General features: G+C 45.2%; 1 protein-coding gene across 8 annotated transcripts in view; it reads left to right on the top strand.

The window, feature by feature from the left end:
* neo1a (neogenin 1a) overlaps positions 1-19957 on the top strand; it is a 153843-nt gene that overhangs the window by 45699 nt on the left and 88187 nt on the right. For all 8 annotated transcript variants that reach the window (XM_079161484.1, XM_079161486.1, XM_079161485.1 and 5 more), the window contains exon 2: positions 5618-5941. In XM_079161484.1, the coding sequence (XP_079017610.1) occupies positions 5618-5941 (324 nt within the window). The remainder of the gene's footprint in view (positions 1-5617; positions 5942-19957) is intronic.

Genomic DNA, 19957 nt, shown 5'->3' on the forward strand with positions numbered 1-19957 from the left:
GACGGACGTTCGTATTGAACTGACGTTTTCTGGCAGTTTTCAGTGAATCCAAAGCTGATGGCGTTGCAGTGACCCGGCCCCGCCTGTGACCCCGTCATGTTGTCTCCGGGGCCTCCAGAGTTTTACAATGGCAGCGAGCAGACAGGATGACAGAGAACCGCGAGCTGAAAAACAAATTGGATCTTCTCCTCTTTTTAATCTGCCAGCTGAGTGGGAGCCAGCGCAGGACAGCCATGTGTGCGCTCGCCGCCCCGATCATTTTGTCCGTCCCTTTATGGCTTGCCCTCAACCCCTCATTTCATCAACCGCTGTGTGGAACGCTGAGAATACCAGAATCTAGTCTAGAATCTATCCAGTAGCTACCGCCTTCAGGCATGTCGGACACTGTTCCTGGCAGTAACTCCTCTAAGAAATGCTCGACTGGCCGCACTAACTCCCGACAAAAGTTCTGCCGCGAGTCTGAAAAAGAAGTGCTTTCTTTGTTTGTTTGTTACTTTAGTTTGTCAATGTCACTCTCTCCCTTTTAATTTGCCGTTAATGTTTACCCTTCCAGTCTGGGATTGTGCCATTTCTCCGGTTTTAAGAGATAAATGTCTTTCACAGCCTTGAAAACACTAATGGGCCCTAATGAATGTGGCCCTCTTCTCCTTTATTTTCTATTACATGCTAATGAAATAGGTGTCTCCACTCAGATGTTCACCACTTTGATTCATTTCAAGTCAAGTGCCCAAATTTTCAATTTTAACAAAATGAAAGGAAGTAAGCTAGCCGCCTCAACTTGCCGCCGCTCTATAATAGAATCCTTGAGGAGACCTCTGTAATCGACCGTTGATTAGAAAAAGGACACATTTTCCTCCTCCCACTCAAATAGGTGTACCTCGAATAAAGAAAGTTCGCTGCAGCTCTTTCTCTTGATCTATTAAAGACACCTAGTCCCCTCACACTTGGTCTCAAGATCATTGTTATTTCCCTGAGGGCTTTCCTGGTGACAGATGGGCTTTAGACGGGAGTTTGGAGAGATGGGAAGATGAAGGATTCTGCAGAGAAATGGACTCTGAGTCAAGGCATGAAGAGAGAGAGGGGGGGGGGGGGCGGCGGGTAGTAGAGTGTGGGTGGGGAGGCAGAGACGACCATTTCCATTAGTGTCATTAAAGCGACCCTGACGCTGAGAGTAGAAGGACAAACAGCGGAGGGATGGCAGCAGCTCAGGCTCATTACAAAACGCCATCCCCCGCCTCTCTCTTTACCTGCGTGGAAGGTTTCCATTCATCTTTGATGTGCTGTCATTAAAGATTTTCTACTCTCTGCTTGTTGTTTCATGACAAAAGGCTCAAGTGACCCATTATACTGCAGGAATACAGAGCGAAGAGTATCGCAAATTGTATTCCCATAGAAGCAATAAGTAAGAAAATAGGACTATTTAGCTTTTACTTTGCAGGATTTCCTCGTCGCCGAGTTCAAGCCACAGAAGGGCGTCTGTTGTTGAAATAGCGACTTGTTTTCGAGAGGGGGGGTCTGCACCGTCTCAAGAGCGGCTCAATAAGGAGGGCAGTCGATAAGGCTGCCTCTCAGGCGGCGGGTCAATGAGGGAGGAGGCTTCCTGCTGAGCGAAGGGCAGAATAGAGGAGAACAGGGGGGTCTTTGTGTGGAATGCAGACCCTCACCCACTCCTCTTTACTGCCTTTCCTCGATATTACACCTCATGGTGAGAGACCCACTGTGTATTCTTCTGCAGGAGTTGTAAACTGCATTGGTAAAATACATTTATCCATGTCAGAGAATACATGTGAGTGAGTTATCCACAGTGTTTCGTTCAGGTTACTTAGGACATGAGTTGTTTGAAACCCTCCCTGACAAAATATCTTGAGATGCGTTCTGTGAACACGTTACCCGAGTACACACACACACACACACCCCTCACCTTGACAGGGACCCATGTAACATCTAAAAAGGCGTTTCAAACACTGGCTCTGAGCCAGTGTTGCCAGTGAGCCAGTGGCTCATGATGGGAAATACAGCACAAACTCACAGGTCTCCATTCTGTCTCTCTCATCTGAAAGCAAGGGAGACACTGCGAGGGGGGGGGGGGGGGGGGGGGGGGGGGGGAGAGAGGGAGAGAGAGGGAGAGAGAGGGAGAGAGAGAGAGGAGATCAGGGCACCACCTTAAACTGGGCTCCCAAACCTTTTATGACTGCTGAGCAAAGTGGATTTGGGACAGAGGTAACAGCCCATACTTATCAAGTAGACAACCTCATTTTCTAGCCCCTTGCTCTCCTCTCCCTCGTTCTCACCGGCTGCCCCGGTGTGGTGGTTCCTATTTCTCCAAGACAAACGGGGGGGGGGGGGACTTCCCACACCGTAATGTGCTTTCTGACACCACCTTCCTTCTTTAACTCTGCAGCTGTGTTGTTAAAAGCTTGCAGTGTTTTCCGTGCTAATAAATTCTGCCGTAAAGATGCGTGTGTGTGTGTGTGTGTGTTCTCCATTGCAACCGTGAGAAAAACATTTCAAGACCAAAAAGTTTCTATACGAGAAGCAGGATTCTCTGTTGTAGAATTCGCTTCAGATCCTTTTCTTTATTTGTGACCTGGTTCATGGTTTAGTCAGATATTTTCACTGCGCTGTAATGACGTAGGGGAACATGCGCTCTGTTGAGTTTTCTTTCAATCAACGCTTCAGAACACATCAAGAGAACACGGCTCGTGCTCGAGGTGTTTTGACACTTTTTTTTACTTGCAACCTTGTTATTTGCCGAAAGTAAACTTTTCCTTGGCTTCGGCCTGAAAGTTGAAGCGTTCTGAAGTCTGTGAAGGTTTTTCTGTCTTTTTCTAGTGAGTTTGTTTTCAATTACATCACAACTCCTTTTCAAACAATAATTTGAGACCGTTTGAAATAAATGAAATGAGCCTTTTTGTTGCCATAGCCGAACCTATTCTGGGAAGATTTTTTTCATGATTTCTAGTTTCTCTACATGCTACAACAAATACAAAACATTTTGGAACAAAATGAAAGCTTTTTTGGCAGCTGATCATCAAAATATTTGCTTCGTCTTCACGCAGTGTGTCCAGCATCGATTCCACTGTCCCACCTTCCCTTGTCATTGGAGTTTGGACTTAGGTCATTACCGGGGGCATCGATGTTTGCTTTCTTGTCTGTCGTTATGTGTTTTTGTTTGCCTGAAGTTTGGACCGGCACTGATGGTCTTCATAGAGTTTTTGAGGGAAATTATTCCAGGTGGAGATCATATATCAAGGGTAGCAGAGCGGAGCACAAACCAGAACCGTTGCTTGCCATCAAACCCTCCACACCCCTCCAGTCCGTCTCCTGCCCTGCTCTGCCGACTGTGGATGTTGTGTCTGCAGCAGAAAAACAGATGGTTCGCCATTTTGTTTGACAGTAGAGCTGAAGCTAAGCCCTCCCCTACTGCTCCTATGACGGGGATACAAAAAAAAAAAAAGCTGCTAAAGGCGGCTGTTTTGGCTCCGATAGGATGCAACAAGACCCCCAAGCCCATTCAGTGTTCTCCTCGGAGAGCGGCTGAAGATGGTCTTTTGACTGGACAGGAGCCAGACTTCAGCCTGGAAGCTCTGTCCAACCCACACACCCACTGTTCCAGCAGCGTAAAGCGGAGATGATTAAGCATGCCGTGGTGCCTCTGGTCTGCGGGAGCGACAAATCCCCCCCCCCCCCCCCGTCCCCTGCTGCTCCTTCACTCGGGTCTCTCTCCATCTGTCATGTACACCATCAGAAAAATACATTTTCTGCCGTTGTCACATTCTGCCCAATATGTACACCAGGCCGCCCTGAATTATCGATTCCCCCGAAATCAGCTGCTCACTTCAGTCGAATTTCAAAGCGCTCGCTCACTGCTAAGAGTTGCTGTTGGAAATGTGTTGCGCTGGTGTAGGACGTGGCAAATCCTTCTTCTTACTGCTGTTTATTCACTTGAATCTCACATCCAACTGCTGCCTGAGGGGATTTTTACAAAAAGAATATTGTATGTGTGAGCACTTTGTGCTGTCTTTGCATCATCGGCTTTAATACAGTTTGATATCCTGTAATGTTGCTTTACTTGCATCTGTAGCTGCAGATTACTTGCAGTAAAATCTGATTTGAAACATGCCAGTTTAACTTGTGTAAAAAGGGCCCTGAAGCAGCCGTGAGAGGGATTTAAGGGAGATGGCAGCTAATGAACGATGTTTCTACATTTTTTTGTCTTAGGTGAAGGCTAATGATTCGTCAGTAAGAGTGACGAAGGTCCAACGCCGTCCATTGACACCAAATGAGGGCACTCCTCCGTCTTCCTCTATTTTAGTCCTATCCATCATCAAGTTAGCGCAGCAATGAGAGCACAGCATGGACGGAAGTGCTTTGTTGTCGTAACCCTGTTCCCTAATGTGAAAGTGGAAAATATCTATTCAATTCAGTCATTTTCTGCAGCGTTCTGCTGTAATTGTTTGTGCTTTCAAGAGAACTAAGTGCACTGAGGACAAGCAGCCATATTGCCACCGTAATGGACCGCGCATTACATTGCTTCTGTCTTTGGATCTCACACGAGGGACTTTGTGCCGCGAGGTAGAGAAATTACCTCCTCGTAGTTTAAATAGCTGAACCATTGACATAGCATCTCTCTCTTCTGTCTTCCTCTCTTCCTGGTCTCGCTCCCCCTCTGGAGACGTGCCATTTCCTTGGAAGAGAGCAGGCATATTTTAAACTGCATTTAACATTCTGCCACTTATTTCACTCCGTTCGCTGCATTATTAAAATACCTTCATACCCTCTTAATTATTTTTTTTTTCTAGCTCCCCTCGATCCCTGCAGAACTGATAATTGGTGTTATTTATCTAAACAATATGACGGTGTGACTCTTCGGAGGGGGGAGCGCTTGAATAATGCATGAGGACAAATGCAAAGCAATTGCACCTACCCTGACTTTGGCACTATCCATGTCAGCGCGATGCTACCATTTAATGCTCGGGGAAGGAGAAATGGCAACCCCGTTCCAAAGTGTTTACTCCTTCGCTGCGCTCTCTACTTATAATAAAGCAAGACGTGATATTAACTTGCCGGGGAGGCTAGACTGGGTTAAATTTGTCAGTTCCTCTCGTCCAATTCCAGCGGGGCTTGTGGTTTCATAATGAAAAGCCTGTTGGAGTCTCTGGGATAGACTGAGCCACAGTGGCTGAAAAGGCAGAATGAACAAAAAGAGGCTTCGCTTCAGAAGCATTTCATAAGAGTGTTTGGGTCACTTGGAGTCCTGCAGTGTCCCTTTCATTTCAACCACCAGCGCATTTTGTGTGAAATGGGTTTTTTAAAAATGTTCCATTAAGGTGGCAGATGACATCCTGGGAGATGTGATTTTGCCCTCGCTTGTCTTGTGGCTTAACTCAAAATGCAGCTTCAGTAAGTGACGGTCAGCATTTTACAACTCTCTCTTGTGTCCCCTGCTGCAAAAATACATGTAAAACAAGTTTAACGGTGATATTTTAAAGCAGTTCTGAGATTTAATTTGACTTCTTGCTCTTTGCTGCTCAGGCCCAAGTTGTCTAAACTTTTCAAAGTGTCTTGAGTAGAGCATCCGGCTAAATATCTCTGTTCTCCCCTTGTTGTCTTCCAGCTTCAGCAGCGCAGCCCTTCAGCCCCTTCTGGTTCACGGCGGAGCCCCAGGACACACTGGCCATTCGGGGCAACTCGGCGCTGCTCAACTGCTCGGCCCACAGCGACGCGGCTACGCCGGCGCGCATCGAGTGGAAGAAAGACGGCACCTTCATGAGCCTGGTTTCGGACGAGAGACGGAGCATACTTCCCGATGGCTCGCTGTTCTTCGCCCACGTGGTCCACTCCAAGCACAATAAGCCCGACGAGGGCACCTACCAGTGCGTTGCCACCATCGACAGCATCGGATCCATTTCCAGCCAGACGGCCCGTCTCTCCGTAGCAGGTAAGAGCTGCCAGAATTATCAGCGGATCCGTTTTTGCTGTGTCCTGTACTCCCTCAACACCATGGTTAAGACTACAGCTGTAGTTTGTGGTGAATTATGGGTAGAGTAGAGACTTTAACAAGTCTGCATGTACAACGAAAAAAAGGCTTTAATTCTGTGTTTTCTCTTGTGCTCAATGTGTGCAGCACATTGCTGCTGATTGATAACTGGAAACACCTGTGTGTACGGGCTAGTGACCTCACCACAGTTTCACCTTTACTTGACCTAATGAACTACAACAACCGAATATACCGGATGTTTGCATACGGTCGTAATATTAAGTGAGAAGTAAAAGTGGTATGCAAAATGCACGTTGTACAGTATAGATGACAGACTACCGTATAAAGAGGAACCCAACACATTCTTTGTTACATACATTGATCTCAAATTTTAATAAACGATAGATACGTTTTTTTATGGTAATTTTCAATTTGAATATATGATGACGTACATGAAGCCTGTGACTTCAACGTCCACTGAAGCTTCTGCTCCGCTGAAAAGACTAAAAACAATCGCCCCGTCGCTCCACACAGGTCTAATGTAACCTCTTCTCCCATTCATACATGAGACAAACACAGCTGTCATATCTACATCCAGTTTATTTTCACCGTTGAAGGTTCCACTGCCGCTTACGTCGTCTTGTTGCGTCCTCATCCTCTGCGGTGGTTTTCTGACTGGAGAACCACCAACTGCTTATCTCATTAAACCATCTCCTAATAATTGCGCAACGATCGTGGATAAAAAATAACAAACATTCAATTGCAGATTTTCTTGAATTCGGTTAGCGTTTGTGATGCGTCTGAATGGATGCCCGGCTCGTGTAAAACGTTATGTAATTGAATAGATTTCTTTCTTCACCCATTGCTTTCACGTTTGCTACTTCACAGCTGAGCTGTACAGTAGGTGTGAGGTGAATAGCTGCTTTTCCTTTTGTCCTTGAACTGCACAGCGATTTGTTCTTTCTTCGCCATAAAAATCCTTCACCTCGCCGGAGCCTGAATGCATCGCCCGACCGGATAAATGCCTGTAAAATGGTCTGTTCTTTCTTTCCGTTTCTAGTCCCACAGTGTGACCTTGTTCAGTTTGGGAACATCAAGTGACGTGGGATTATTAGGTGTTTCGAGTCAAGTCGTGCCCCGAAATTGAATTCTGCAGCCGGAGGAGCCACGGAATGCTTTCTGCTCGGCAGCGCTCTGCCAGATTTTAAGTCGCTCGTGAGAGGCCTCTTGTTGACAATGGGATCGTACAGTATAAGCCTCTCGAATACTAAGTGCCTTACTGTGACTGTGATTCAGCTTCTTCTCATAGGCTCTAAGAGTTACAAGTTAATTAGGCAGTATATATATATTTATACGTGTGTGTGTGTGTGTATAAATATATGTATATATTACTGTTGGAAAGATTGAGAAGATTTTTTTCTGCCTCAGTCAAAGAGTTCAGTCGTCTAACTGCATGTGGATGGTCTGATGTGATCTCAGACAGTATCGCCAGTGTTTCAGTGTACAGCGATTGACCAAATACAAATAATTGACTCTGATATCTTGTTACCAGTGGTCGAGCTTTGGTGAAACCTTGAGAGTTAATTCATTTTCAGCATTTACATTTATTTGTTAGCCCCTGGAGTTGGATTTTGGAGATAATACTTGTTTCCCTTCTGCCTCACGTGTTGCTGATCCAACAGAAAGGGCGATATGTGCTCTGTGTAATGCACAAACAATATCCTTCATATTAGCGCTTTCTTTCACCATTTTCAGCCTTCACGCTAACTATCTCAGTGTTGATGCGATAGCACATAATTAGCGTGTTGGTGTGTGTGTGTGTGTGTGTGTGTGTGTGTGTGTGGCTGCAGTAGCTCTTACTTAGTCTGCCTGATTAATTCTCCTGGCTTTAATCAAAAACAGATTGTCTGTGTTCACCAAAGAAAAAGAGAAACACGGGACAAGAGTTGTGTGTGTTTTATGTATTTGTGTATGTGAAATGAGTAAATCTCAGTGTGCATCTTCCAAGTTTTTATTTTTTAAACCATAGCTGGAGTGTTGACAATCCATCGTGGCGCTTCATCAATACCTGTCACCGAAGCTGCATCGATGTATGATGCGGGGGGGGGGGGGGGGGGGGGCTTGTTTAGTTCCTGAGCCAAGATCGCGGCCGTTGGGATTTGCCTGGGTCGTCCATGATGGGGTGTTAGAGTCAATCAATGAGTGGAGCAGGTGAAATCTGTCTGTTATTACAGGCACTGACGCACTTTTCACACGGATATTCATCGACATAAAAGCTTCAACCATTGTGCACAAGTGTTGGAACACATTAACGCTATTGCATTTCTGGTTCTACTTACACACACACACACACACACACACACATACATATACATACACACACACACACACACACACACACACACACACACTCTGATGCATCTCCAGCTGGCTGGCAGGTGGCCAATAAAAAGGTTAATTGCAGTGTAGAGAGGAGCAGGCCATTAGGCCGCCATCAGACCCGGGAACGATGGCGCAGACGGGGGCGGCAGTGGGCGTGACCTCTCGGATGTAATGATGGAATGAGTCACGGTTGGCTAGCGTGGCAGGGAGCATATCGGACAAATACGGGGGTATTATCTGAGATTGATTTCGGGGAGACGTGCGGCTCATTCTCCTGAAGGAAACGCCTCCGCCTCCACCTCCACACATCGCCGCTCTGCTCCTCGGCTTCACCTCTTTACATTACAAAGGCTCTCGCAGTTCTTTGACATATGCATACACATATGTTTTTAATTGATATAAGATGCAGTGAGCAGGTTAGGCCACATGTAAGCACAAACTAATGTTGTTATGCCGCATCTCCTAGGTGGGTGTGATCACAGTAAGATCAACATGCAAGCAATGGCCCACACATCTACATCCCATTCCAACCATCTTCAAGTCATATTTTGTTTTCCAGGAAGAAAAGATGACTTGAGAAAGGAATACAAAGAAATACCTGTTTCACTACAGGAGGATTCCCCTCGCCTTCTACGTTTGGTGGGGAAATAAAACTAACGAATCGATACATAAACACCGTTGATTTGGGGATTTCTTTGTTCGCGGAGGACACGGTCGGTGTGTATTGCTCACGACCCGCTGTGAGGTTACATTACTTTGTGATTTGATGAGTGAGTATAGTTGTCATCAGCTGGAAGGAACGCCAGTCTGCAGCAATGAAGTCTCTTGACATTATGTGTGAAACTGCCAATCGGATTTATTCACATATTAATCGAAGGTGCCAGATAAAAAAACACTCTATATGCTTTAAACCTTGACTAAAACAAGGTATTCTGGTCATTTATTAAAGCCCTGCTTTGAAGTCTCTCTCCGCCGTGTGTTACCTCTTTGCTCTTGCTTTGTCACCCAGTCTGCCTCCGTGTGTTTGATCCCGTGTGTGCACAGTCAGATACTGTGGAAACACAAGCAGACTCAGAAGAAAGAGGTGGGGGGGGGGGGGGAGAGATTGTGGCCTAGTTGGGCTCAATCTTATGTATTCAGTTTGAGTCTCTGAAAGAGAAAAGGAGGAGGGGGGGGGGGGGGGGGATGATAGGGCAGAGAGCGAGCAAGCGGTACACAGCAGTGAAGGCCAGGACACAGAGCGAGACGCGAGTAATGAGAAATCCCATTTTAACTGTCTGCTGTTCCCCCACACAGCCGCCACGCTTTCAACTCCGCCTCCTTAAGAATTGCTTGAGGTGAGCTCCACCTCGACCCCCCCACCAAAAGGGAAACCCCCCAAATGAGAAAAATGAATTAATTTAGCCCTTTCTCTCTCTCTTTCCCACTATCTTGCAGTCTCTTTGTTTTCCTCTCTGACCTCTCAGTATGTAGATGAGACAGCTCTCTATTCAAATATATATATCAGCTTTTTGTTTTACCTTTTCTCCGTTTCTGCCCCCATCGGCTCCTCTCTTGTTTGTATAATAGTTCCCTCTCTCGTCCTCTCTCACTTATAGGCGACTGTGGTGTATAGAGATAACCAAAAGCCACTTATCACTTTGCATTGATATCAGGTTTCACTGTGGAAAACAGAAAACCTAATTTCTCCCTCCCCACAGTAGGAGAAATGATAAACCGAACACTCTTCATGTGTCATGTGTGTCGCCTCATATTTAAGCATGCTCATCCTTTGATAGAGTCGGACGCCCTTTGAAGGATTCAGGGGTGTCGGCACATTCTTTAATCCCTTTTTTGATGTATTTTGATCTTTTTTTGTGTGTGTGTGTGTGTGTGTGTGTGTGTGTGTGTGTGTGTGTGTGTGTGTGTGTGTGTGTGTGTGTGTGTGTGTGTGTGTGTGTGTGTGTGTGTGTGTGTGTGTGTGTGTGTGTGTGTGTGTGTGTGTGTGTGTGTGTGTGTGTGTTGGGGGGGTTTACACCCCCCAAGGACATGGCAGCTTGAAAACGAGAAAAGGGATAATTGCGTCACTATTGCATGGGTAGCCCTTTGTGGTATTGTCGGAGGCACTTTGTTAGGACAGTCAGTCGATTAATTAAGTTGGCATCTGAACATTTCGTGAATAATCAAACGTCATTTGTGTTTTCACAACAATGAGCCGAATGTCAGGCCGAGATGGATAAAGACATTCAGCAGGGATGAAGCCTCATAATGCTCCAAATGCACTGAGATGAGGAACAAGAGGAACAAAATGGAGAAGCTAAACATGTGTAGTATGAAACGCCCCGTATAGTTCAAGTGCTTAGCTGGATATTATGGGAATACAGCAACTTTTAAGCTCGCTCACTATTTAACCCTTTACTGATGTAATCTGTGCGATAAATCATATCATCATGGACCTTTTTAATATTCAGCTCATTGTGTTCAGTTTTAGTTGTTACTGTGTTTTGTAGTTTGTGGTGCTGTTTACTTGTCTTGTGTTACATTAAATGGGGTTTCTAATGTTTTGTCCACCCCATTTGTGTCTCACATCATATCCTTTGGTTTCCCTACCTTCTCTATACATGATCATTGCTCACTTTATCTGAGGAAACAAAGTCTTTCCACAGCTAAACGGTCAAATTTGGACATATTTTTCTAAAAGAAAACTAACGGCATCATCATTTCACTGCACTGGTGTCTTTCAGAATGTAACATTAACTTTCTCTAATATTTAGCCAGTCTTCCAGTTCCTAAATGTGGTGGGGGGAGAGGTTGGAAATGGGATTTTTGAGCACCTTCATGTAATTCTTAATTTTTGAGTAAACAGGTCAGCGTAGTGCATGTGAACCGTCCCGTTCTCAGATAGTCGGCCTTTACCTGACGTGGAGGCGTCTGTCAGTGACCAGTTTTCTTTTATGCACTCAGTCTGTGTCACCTTGTGTCAGTGCACCAAACTCATCCTGATTAACACACACACACACACACACACACACACACACACACACACACACACACACACACACACACACACACACACACACACACAAAGAGAGAGAGAGAGAGAGAGAGAGAGAGAGAGAGAGAAGGGCAAGCTATAAAACTGCCGTATCTCAGAGGCTGATCTGGTTCCAACAGAGATAAAGCCCAATCAGATGATGTCTGACCGCTCACTGAGCAGTATTCATTCATCCTACTTTTCACACTACCCAAAGAACACTCCTGCTACTCTCTTTCGTTTCTCACTCTTTATCTTTTCTCTCACTGAATCAAGCTCCTCTCCTTTCTTTCTTTTTTTTTTACCTTTTTTACTACCTCTCTCAGCCCTCTATTTTCTCTTTATTATCCTTTCAGCCCTCCACCCTTCTACTGCTCTATCTCTCTCTCTCACACACACACACACACACACACACACACACACACACACACACACACACACACACACACACACACTTTCTTGCACTCACCCATTTTGCAGTTCCACAGTGGCTGCACCCAAGTTATAAAGTGCCAACATGGCAAACAAACGGTAATAAATCTCAAAAACAAACAAATAAAAAAAGAAACCTCATCTCCTCCGTTCTCAAAGGAACCCCCCCCAGAAAGAAATACATCAACCATGTCATTGTTTTCCTCTTTAAAATGTAATCTTTTGTTTGTGAATGTGCACATGGGTCTTGTTTGTTCACACCAAGCTGGCTAAATAAAAAAAAAAAAAACTTCTCCTTTCCCGTTTTCACTACAAAATGTCAACATTTTACGCTATGCTATAATAAAACACCCTCCTCCCCTTTTAATCTGAAAAGTGTCGTAGTTTGGACGGGCTGAATGTCTTCGTATGCACACAATTAGGAACAAATAACTAAATAACTAACTAATAATACTCAATATAAGTGGTTATGCAAAGCTGAGTTTGAGTAACTAAGTTGTCCGGCTTTACAGGAACATTGTCAGTGTGGATGGAGAACTTTGCAAAAATGACCCCAACATAGGTAGATTCTGGTAGAGTTTGCAACAGTGCAGACACTCCCCTTGGCCGAGCCCGTGTCGGTGTGCAGGTGCCCCCCCCCCCCCTTATGACCAGTTATGCACTGCTTTACTGGTGCCGGGGTCGTTGCCACAACGAATGGCTCTGAGCTGGGTCGGGGTCCATTTCCCTGCTTTCCATCCGTCTCTGGTACGTGTGAGGAGGGATGGAAGAGGCCGTAGAGTGAAGCAAGAGGCTGACGCAAACCTGCACTTCTACCGAGGTGCATTAATCATGTGTTGAGCTGAAAATGAAAACATTCAGCTGCCCTCGGAGCACAAGTAATGAAAAAGGAAAATAAGTGAAACGGTATAAATAATAATAATAATATTGGAGCTGTTGTAGCCAGCTGCAGAGACGAGGCTGTAAAGCAGACTGAGAAAAATGTGATGTGGGAAGTCTTGGTTGAGGATGGAGCTGTGGGGAAAGAGCCTTTCTTTCTCTCTGGAGGGCGGCGGCAGGAGGAACGTGTTGGCAGAGGAGTCTGCTGGGCTGGAGGTAGATGACAGCCTCCATTTTACGTGTATTAACTGACTGATTAGGTCCTCTGGGTAGGTGGAGCAGCTGATGGAGACAGCCCCTTTCTCCACTCTGCAGACACCTCGGGGCCTGGTGTGTGTGTGTGTGTGTGTGTGGGAATGTACACCCAAGCGTTTCACGCGTCTGTGTGTGTCTCTAGTATTCTTCTACTGTATGTGAGATGTCATCTTTCAACATGAGCTTTATTCTGATTGTAAATTCAAAGTAAAGCACCAGTTCAGAGTCGTTTATACACAATTTAGCAGCTTCAACACTCGCTGGTAGTCCTGACGTTTCTGTCTTTGCTGCAGACTAATGCTCCTATGAGGCTGAAGCCCAACCGAGTTATTGCGAAATCACGATTTCATGAACTTTAAACCGGATGTTTGTTTTATGTCTCCTCTAAAACGGGCCCTGCGATGTTGTTTTTACACTGGTAATTCATCATGGTGATGTTTTTATAACTTTTAAAGGATTTATTTTCCTGGTCACCATTTTAAAAATCTAATGCAAGAGTTTTGCTCTACAATGGTGTGCTATGACTGTCATCTTATAGTTGAGTGTTTGGTCCAGGACGGACAGAGAGGGCTGATGTTCACCCTGTAACACCAAAGCTAAGCGGACCTCATGTTGATCCATTCACACCAACTTCATCCAGATTGAGCCTTGGTGTGAAAAGGGGTATGAGAGAGCAGCGGGTGTGTGTGTGTGTGCCAACACAGCTTTATCATTAACGAGCCTGTTGAAGCCACGGTGGGTGATGGGTTTAAGAAACATTTTTGTTGAAATTCTTAAATCCCGTCAACAAATATATTAAATACTAGAAATAATAGAAAAGAGGTCAATATTGTGGCTGTCGCAGGACTGTTAGAAGCCCGTTCAATTGGCCAAAATCAAATTATTGGATGGCTTACCTTCCTTCCTACCTGCACGTCACTGGAGACAGCTGTGAGTACTAACAATAGCCATGTTCATTGTCTCTGTTATTAATGGACATTTTTGGGGAGTGGCTTTGGAGGGAGGCCTCAAGGGCCGCGGCTTAATGAGCTTCTTGTGAGATTTAGTGACATCTGGAGCTCGAGCTGCTAGCTACATTCATTGAAAAAGTGTTTGCAACACGTTGCTGGGTTTTTCTCTTGGATCATTTAAAAAAAAAAACAACAACTCAGTATTAAGAGGTTTTTAGATTCAGTGGAGTTTGCTACTCTGCCTGTGTCACTTTATGTACCAGTGAGACCTCCAGATACCTGGGGACGCGCTCTTCACTACAATGAAGCTGCATTCAGAATTTCAAATTAAAGCGTACTGTCCAATTGAACTCCTCTTCTTTAGACGGTTTCTGCACCATGCTCTAGCTGCTGCAATTACTGTGTTCTAATGAGAGTGAAAATTGACTGCTGCAGTCAGCTGAAGATAAACTCGGGCATAATGACTTCCCCCTCAACTCGCTCCACTCATCTGCGTTTCCGAGCCCACTGCTGCTCAACCCCCTCGCTACCTGCACTCCTGTTATCGACTGTGCATCGGGCGCCTACCCCATATGTGTCAGGCATCTACTCTTCACAGTCACCGCTCAGGGCATTGACAAACCTCAGAGATTTCCTTTAAATGTCCTCCCTCTCACTCCGGACCCCGAAGGACAGAATCGTGGCGTCGGTAAGAATTTGGCTGCTGGCGCGACGTGTTAATCAGTTTGAGTGTTTTGTCTTTTATAGATGCCTTTGCTACCATCTGCTCTGAACTATTTACTTGTACGTGAGAAGCATACTTTTTAGGGTCTCGTACAATTCTGCATTGCTCTTCAACAGCCACAGTGGTATGTGGGATTTACTTCAAATATACGTCGAAGCCTTCCGAGCCCGAGTGTGACACAGATTTCACGGAAGCGATGCACTAAATCACGCGGGTTTTCAAATGTGGCGTTTATCATTTAAAATAGCACATTAATAGATATTCTTTATACCAATCAAGTGGAATAAACTATTGGGACTTCAAACTAAACCTGCATGGTTGAAAAATAACCCACATAAATCATCATTCGCAGCTTGCGATACTTTAAAATCAAGCTGTTACACAACCAAAACTGGATCCTTCCGCAAGCTTTCTTATCGGCATTGCCTGGATTCTTTTATCTACAGTCATGAGCACAATTGCATGCAAGTAATGCTGCTCGTGTTCTTGTGTTTTGGCAGGGGACTGGAACTTAATGTTCACTAAATGAGTAGCTCTGCTTTAAAAAGAACATAAGGCGAGAACAGATGACCTGGAGGAGAGAAGTTTCCACTGCGGCATGCAGATCTTACCAAACAAATTACTTCTACCATTTTGGACTTAATTCTGTGTCAGCAGTGTGTCGTTCTGGTGTGCCAATATTTGCTTTAAAGGAAAAGCGACTATATGTTTCCAGTAGCATTTACCCATATACCAAAGAATCCCTTACGTTAATGTTGGCTTGTACTAGTTTACTCTGATTACACCAGATCCAGGTAGCATCGTCACACATGCTCCATCACCAAAGCCACAATGCAGAGGGGAATTCAGCAGATGGAGCGCATAGCACACGACGCTAACGTGACGCCAAACAAGTGGACAAAATACAGAAATGGTTCCTTTCATTACACTTCCACCACTGGGACAGAGGAGGCAATGACAAGTGGTCGAATTAAAGATGGTGCAAAGAGGAGTTGTGAATCAAATACATTTTTTTAAATTATATTTAAAAGAAACTGTTATATTTAATAATAACCAATAAGATGAACAAACACGAATATACATGAGTTATGTGTGGAAGTCAGACAACCTGTGGTGAGGAATCCTGTTGCTCCTGTTAAGAGTGAAACATTCCTGGTTAGTATTCCACGAGAAGACACGGCAATTACAGAAAAGAAGCTTTTTAATTCCACAAGCCGAGGTGTATCTCTGTCCTACCCTGAGGATACGAGGTGGATTCTGACACTTAAGTCGAAAAATAGCTGCGTTTGTGCAGAGAGTTTAACTACCTGGGGAGTGCCTCATTGAAAGCAGTGAAAAGTTTTTATTTTGGAGCGGACAATCCGTCATAATATAGCAGTTTCTCTGAATCTGCATGAAAAGAAGAGGCTCGACTGCACTTGAGAGCATTTTGTTTACCCTGCCCTCCCTCATTGACATTCACTGTCCATCTCTCCTCCCCCGCGGTTCTACAGATAAAGATACCTACGCAGTTACGGACCGGTGTGCTCATCTGCATCGCCCTTTCATCTCCCGGTGCCGGTCCGAGTGAGCATGCAAGAGGCAGTTTCGGGGTTTTGGTATTAAAACGTCCCCATGTTTCAAAGCTAAATTGGCCTTCATAGAGCTTTTGAACCCTTTTTCTTTTTTTCTTTTTTTTTCATGATGGCTCCCCATGCCGCGGGGAAATCTTTTCAAACACACCTCTGTATTTATCAGACACGCGGGATGGGGCAGAAAAAGTGAAAGTTTGTGTTCCAAGTTGATTTCGGTGCACCGAGCCTTGGGTTTGGATATTCATGGCCACTGGTCTCGACACACGCTCTTTGAAAATATTTTACAAAGAAAAGCTTCAGCAAAAAAAATCATTCCGATGTCGATGTTCTCATGAGCCCCTTTACCCTAACTCCTCCGGTTGAGGATCACAGACATGTCATAGTTTTTGCAGTGTCTCCTTTTGAAAGATGCTCTGATTTGTGAGTGAAACGTGTGATTGCAGGGTGACAGAAAAGGGATTTCATTTTTTGCTACTCTTCAGGTAAATAATATATGCTTGAAATGCATATTTTACTCCCCTTGCCTTGTGCTGAGGATGCAGAAATATGGTGCAACCGTGAGCCTTCATTGCGTATTCGGCACTGAAAGAACGCCTCGCCCTGGGCACAGATGGAGTGTGCTGAAGAAAACCAAAGTGCGAAGTGCTCAGTTGGTGAGCATCTTGGTTTCTTATGCTTCGGAGACTAACGTTATTTATGGATTGACTTCTTTTTTTCTTTTTTTTGTGTGTGCCACCTGAGCAGGTTTCCGTAAGCATCGATGGCATTATGGTGGAGGTTGGAGAGGTGGAGCTTTAACTGAAAGGGGGCATGCTCGAGGTGTGAGAGGTGACACCTTCGAAAAGCATTTCTCACCGCTTCCTCTCCCAGTTCTCATCCCACGCTCAGTCAGCTGGAAGACAGAGTGCTTCTTGATGCTGGTAAAAAAAATAAAAAAAGAAGGAAGAACAACATAGCCCCCCCCCCCCCCCCCCCCCCCCCCCGTTCCATTAATTATGGTAGATTCAGTGATGTTTCTTCTTTAGTGACAAACCCCGAGGTTTTATCCCGGGAACTTACTTCTGCGTTTTGCTTCACGATCCCTAATGGAACATTCATTTGCATTTATTTTGTTGCTTTAAGCCAAAGACAGACAGCCTACATTCCTCACTCAGTGTCACTCAGCTCTAATGTGAGTGTGTGTGTGTGTGGTGGGGGGGGAGTGGGGGGGGTTTGAGGGTGCAGGATGGATGGATGGGTGGTTGCTTGCCAAGTATTCCTACGCATTCTGCAGAGCGACAGGGATGGAAATAAAAGCCTGGGAAATGAATGGGGCAGCGTACGTGTTCTTCATCTGGAATAAAGACTGTTTTTGGGGGAGCTGTTGGGGCCTGTTCAGGCCTGCTTGAACACACTCGGTCTTGATGCACAAGAGCATGACGTGTGTGACGCAGGCAAGACTTGTGTGAGCATGAGCGAAGTGTGAAGGAGAGAACGTGATAAACAAAGGAGACGGAGAGCCGGGAAGTGAGCGATTCAGCTATAGCGGGAAACAAAGAAACTCAAAAAGTGTGTGTGTTTGTGTGTTTGTGTGTGCGTGGATCAGGATTTGACTGAGCTGTCGTGAACTGTGTGTGTGTGTGTGTGCAGACCTATCATCTCTACACCATGCGGCGCCCTCACGCTCGGTGGATGCATGCTGTGTGCTACGCTCTCACACACATGCGTGATTCCAGGGATGCGTAGAGGCGTTTGACTCACTGAGTTGAGTGTGATGAGGCTTGATTGATGATTAAAAAAAAAAAAGATAAATGCGTGCAGTGTTCAAGTTGAGGCTGCCCGCTGTTCGTGTTACTGTGTGGTATTATGGAAATTCTGTACAACCTATTGCATCCCACTGTATCATAGAGAAGAGTGCAGCTTTAATGTCTCTGAGGGGCAATTTGGCTAACAGTCAATAATAGTAAATAATACCTAAAAATTCATAAAATCAATACAATACACACAAATACACATGTTAACACCAACGTCACTGTTGTTATTGTCTCCAAAACCATCAGAGAAGATGTTAAAAGAGACGAAGCCAGAAACCAGTGGACTCCGTATCCTCTCCACAGCTTCAGGAGCAACAGGCCATGTCACGTTTCTGTTGAGAAAAATGCCAAAAGTGCTTTGGTTTACCCTTTTTACGAATAAAATCAGTGCAAGCTTATCATCCAGGATGGTTCCCAAGTCTTTGTATATCGCTGGACTGCAGTCACAGGAAGCCCTTCTAGTGACGGTAAGAGCAAAACTTAGTTTGTCTCCTGGAACGTCGGTGAACGTCTCTTTGGTCTCAGACACATTCAGTCGTAGGAGCGACTGTTCGCGCCAACATTTTGACAAATTGTCGCCTCTGGGCCATGACTCTGATCCTCCTTGTTCAGAGGGCTGATTACTGGGTGAGCCGCACACTTAAAGGAATACTTCACCCCCAAAGAGACCATTTATATATCAATTACTCACCCAGTGTTCCCTTGAATTCTTGATAGAAAAGTCTTTTGTTTTCTCGCATGCCTCCACGGTTAACAAAGTAAATGGCGTGCCGTGTTTAACAAAAGCAAAACTATATGAAAACATCAGTTTACAAACTCTCACTACAACTCGTGCCGTATTTGCAAGTCTTGTTTATCGGGTCTTATGCTCACTACTTTCCAAACACATGCGTCTTACTACTTTAAAACACTTCTGCATAAACCGTCTCACGCTTGTGGAGGCGCGCTACTCTTCTGCTCAAGTCCGCAAAGAGCTTGTAAACACGGGAACTCATTACACACTCACTTCCTTCATACTCCGTTCACCGTGGAGGCATGCGAAAATAAGAGCATACCTGACTTTATGATAAGTCTGAAAGTTGTTTTGTGTCGGCCTACGACATGAGTAAAAGCAGGGGAACGGACTCTGCCCTGAGGAGAACTTGTGGAAGATAAAAGAGCACTAGACAGAAAACATTCTCGTGTGTGTGTGTGTGTGCTTTCCTCCAAGCTGTAGAATAACTTGCGCTCCAAGGTCAGTGATAAGTATCTTCCCTTATTGTTTATTCACACACACACACACACACACACACACACACACACACACACACACACACACACACACACACACACACACACACACACACACACACACACACACACACACACACACACACACACACACACACACACACACACACACACACACACAGGGCAGTCGAGGCAAAAGAGCACTACAACAGCATGCTTTGTTTATAGCACACACTGACATGACTTTTACCCTCACCTCCCTTCACCTTTCAGCTTCTTTGCAGCCCAGTGCTGCATTTTAACACTCGGGTCTCAGCTCTTCCTACATTCACAGCCGGGGAACACACACACACACACAGCAAGCTTTGAAAACAGCCATTGCATCAAAGCATGCGTCTTTGATGTTCGGTGCGTGTGCACTAAATCGTTCTGGAGGCAAAAGGGGATTGCGCAACCCCCGCGCTCGAAAAGGACAGAAGCGCGCCGACCAATTTGTATCGGTGAAATATGTACGACACGAAAACGCATCTTGTTGTGGGCTTTGGATGGTTTTTGTTTCCGTGTTGGATGACACAATGCGCAGGCACAAAAAATAAAACCGCTCGCACATCTACAATTAAGACTCAGCAGAGGTTGATTTTGTTCAGAGGCGCTCAACAGCAGCATCTGCTCCGTTTTTGAAGGCAGCGCGCTGCAGATGGACCGGAGTAATATCGCTAATGCCACTCCGTCACACCGTCCAGGT

Source organism: Pholis gunnellus, assembly GCF_910591455.1.
Source record: "Pholis gunnellus genome assembly, chromosome: 1".
Lineage (NCBI taxonomy): Eukaryota > Metazoa > Chordata > Actinopteri > Perciformes > Pholidae > Pholis > Pholis gunnellus.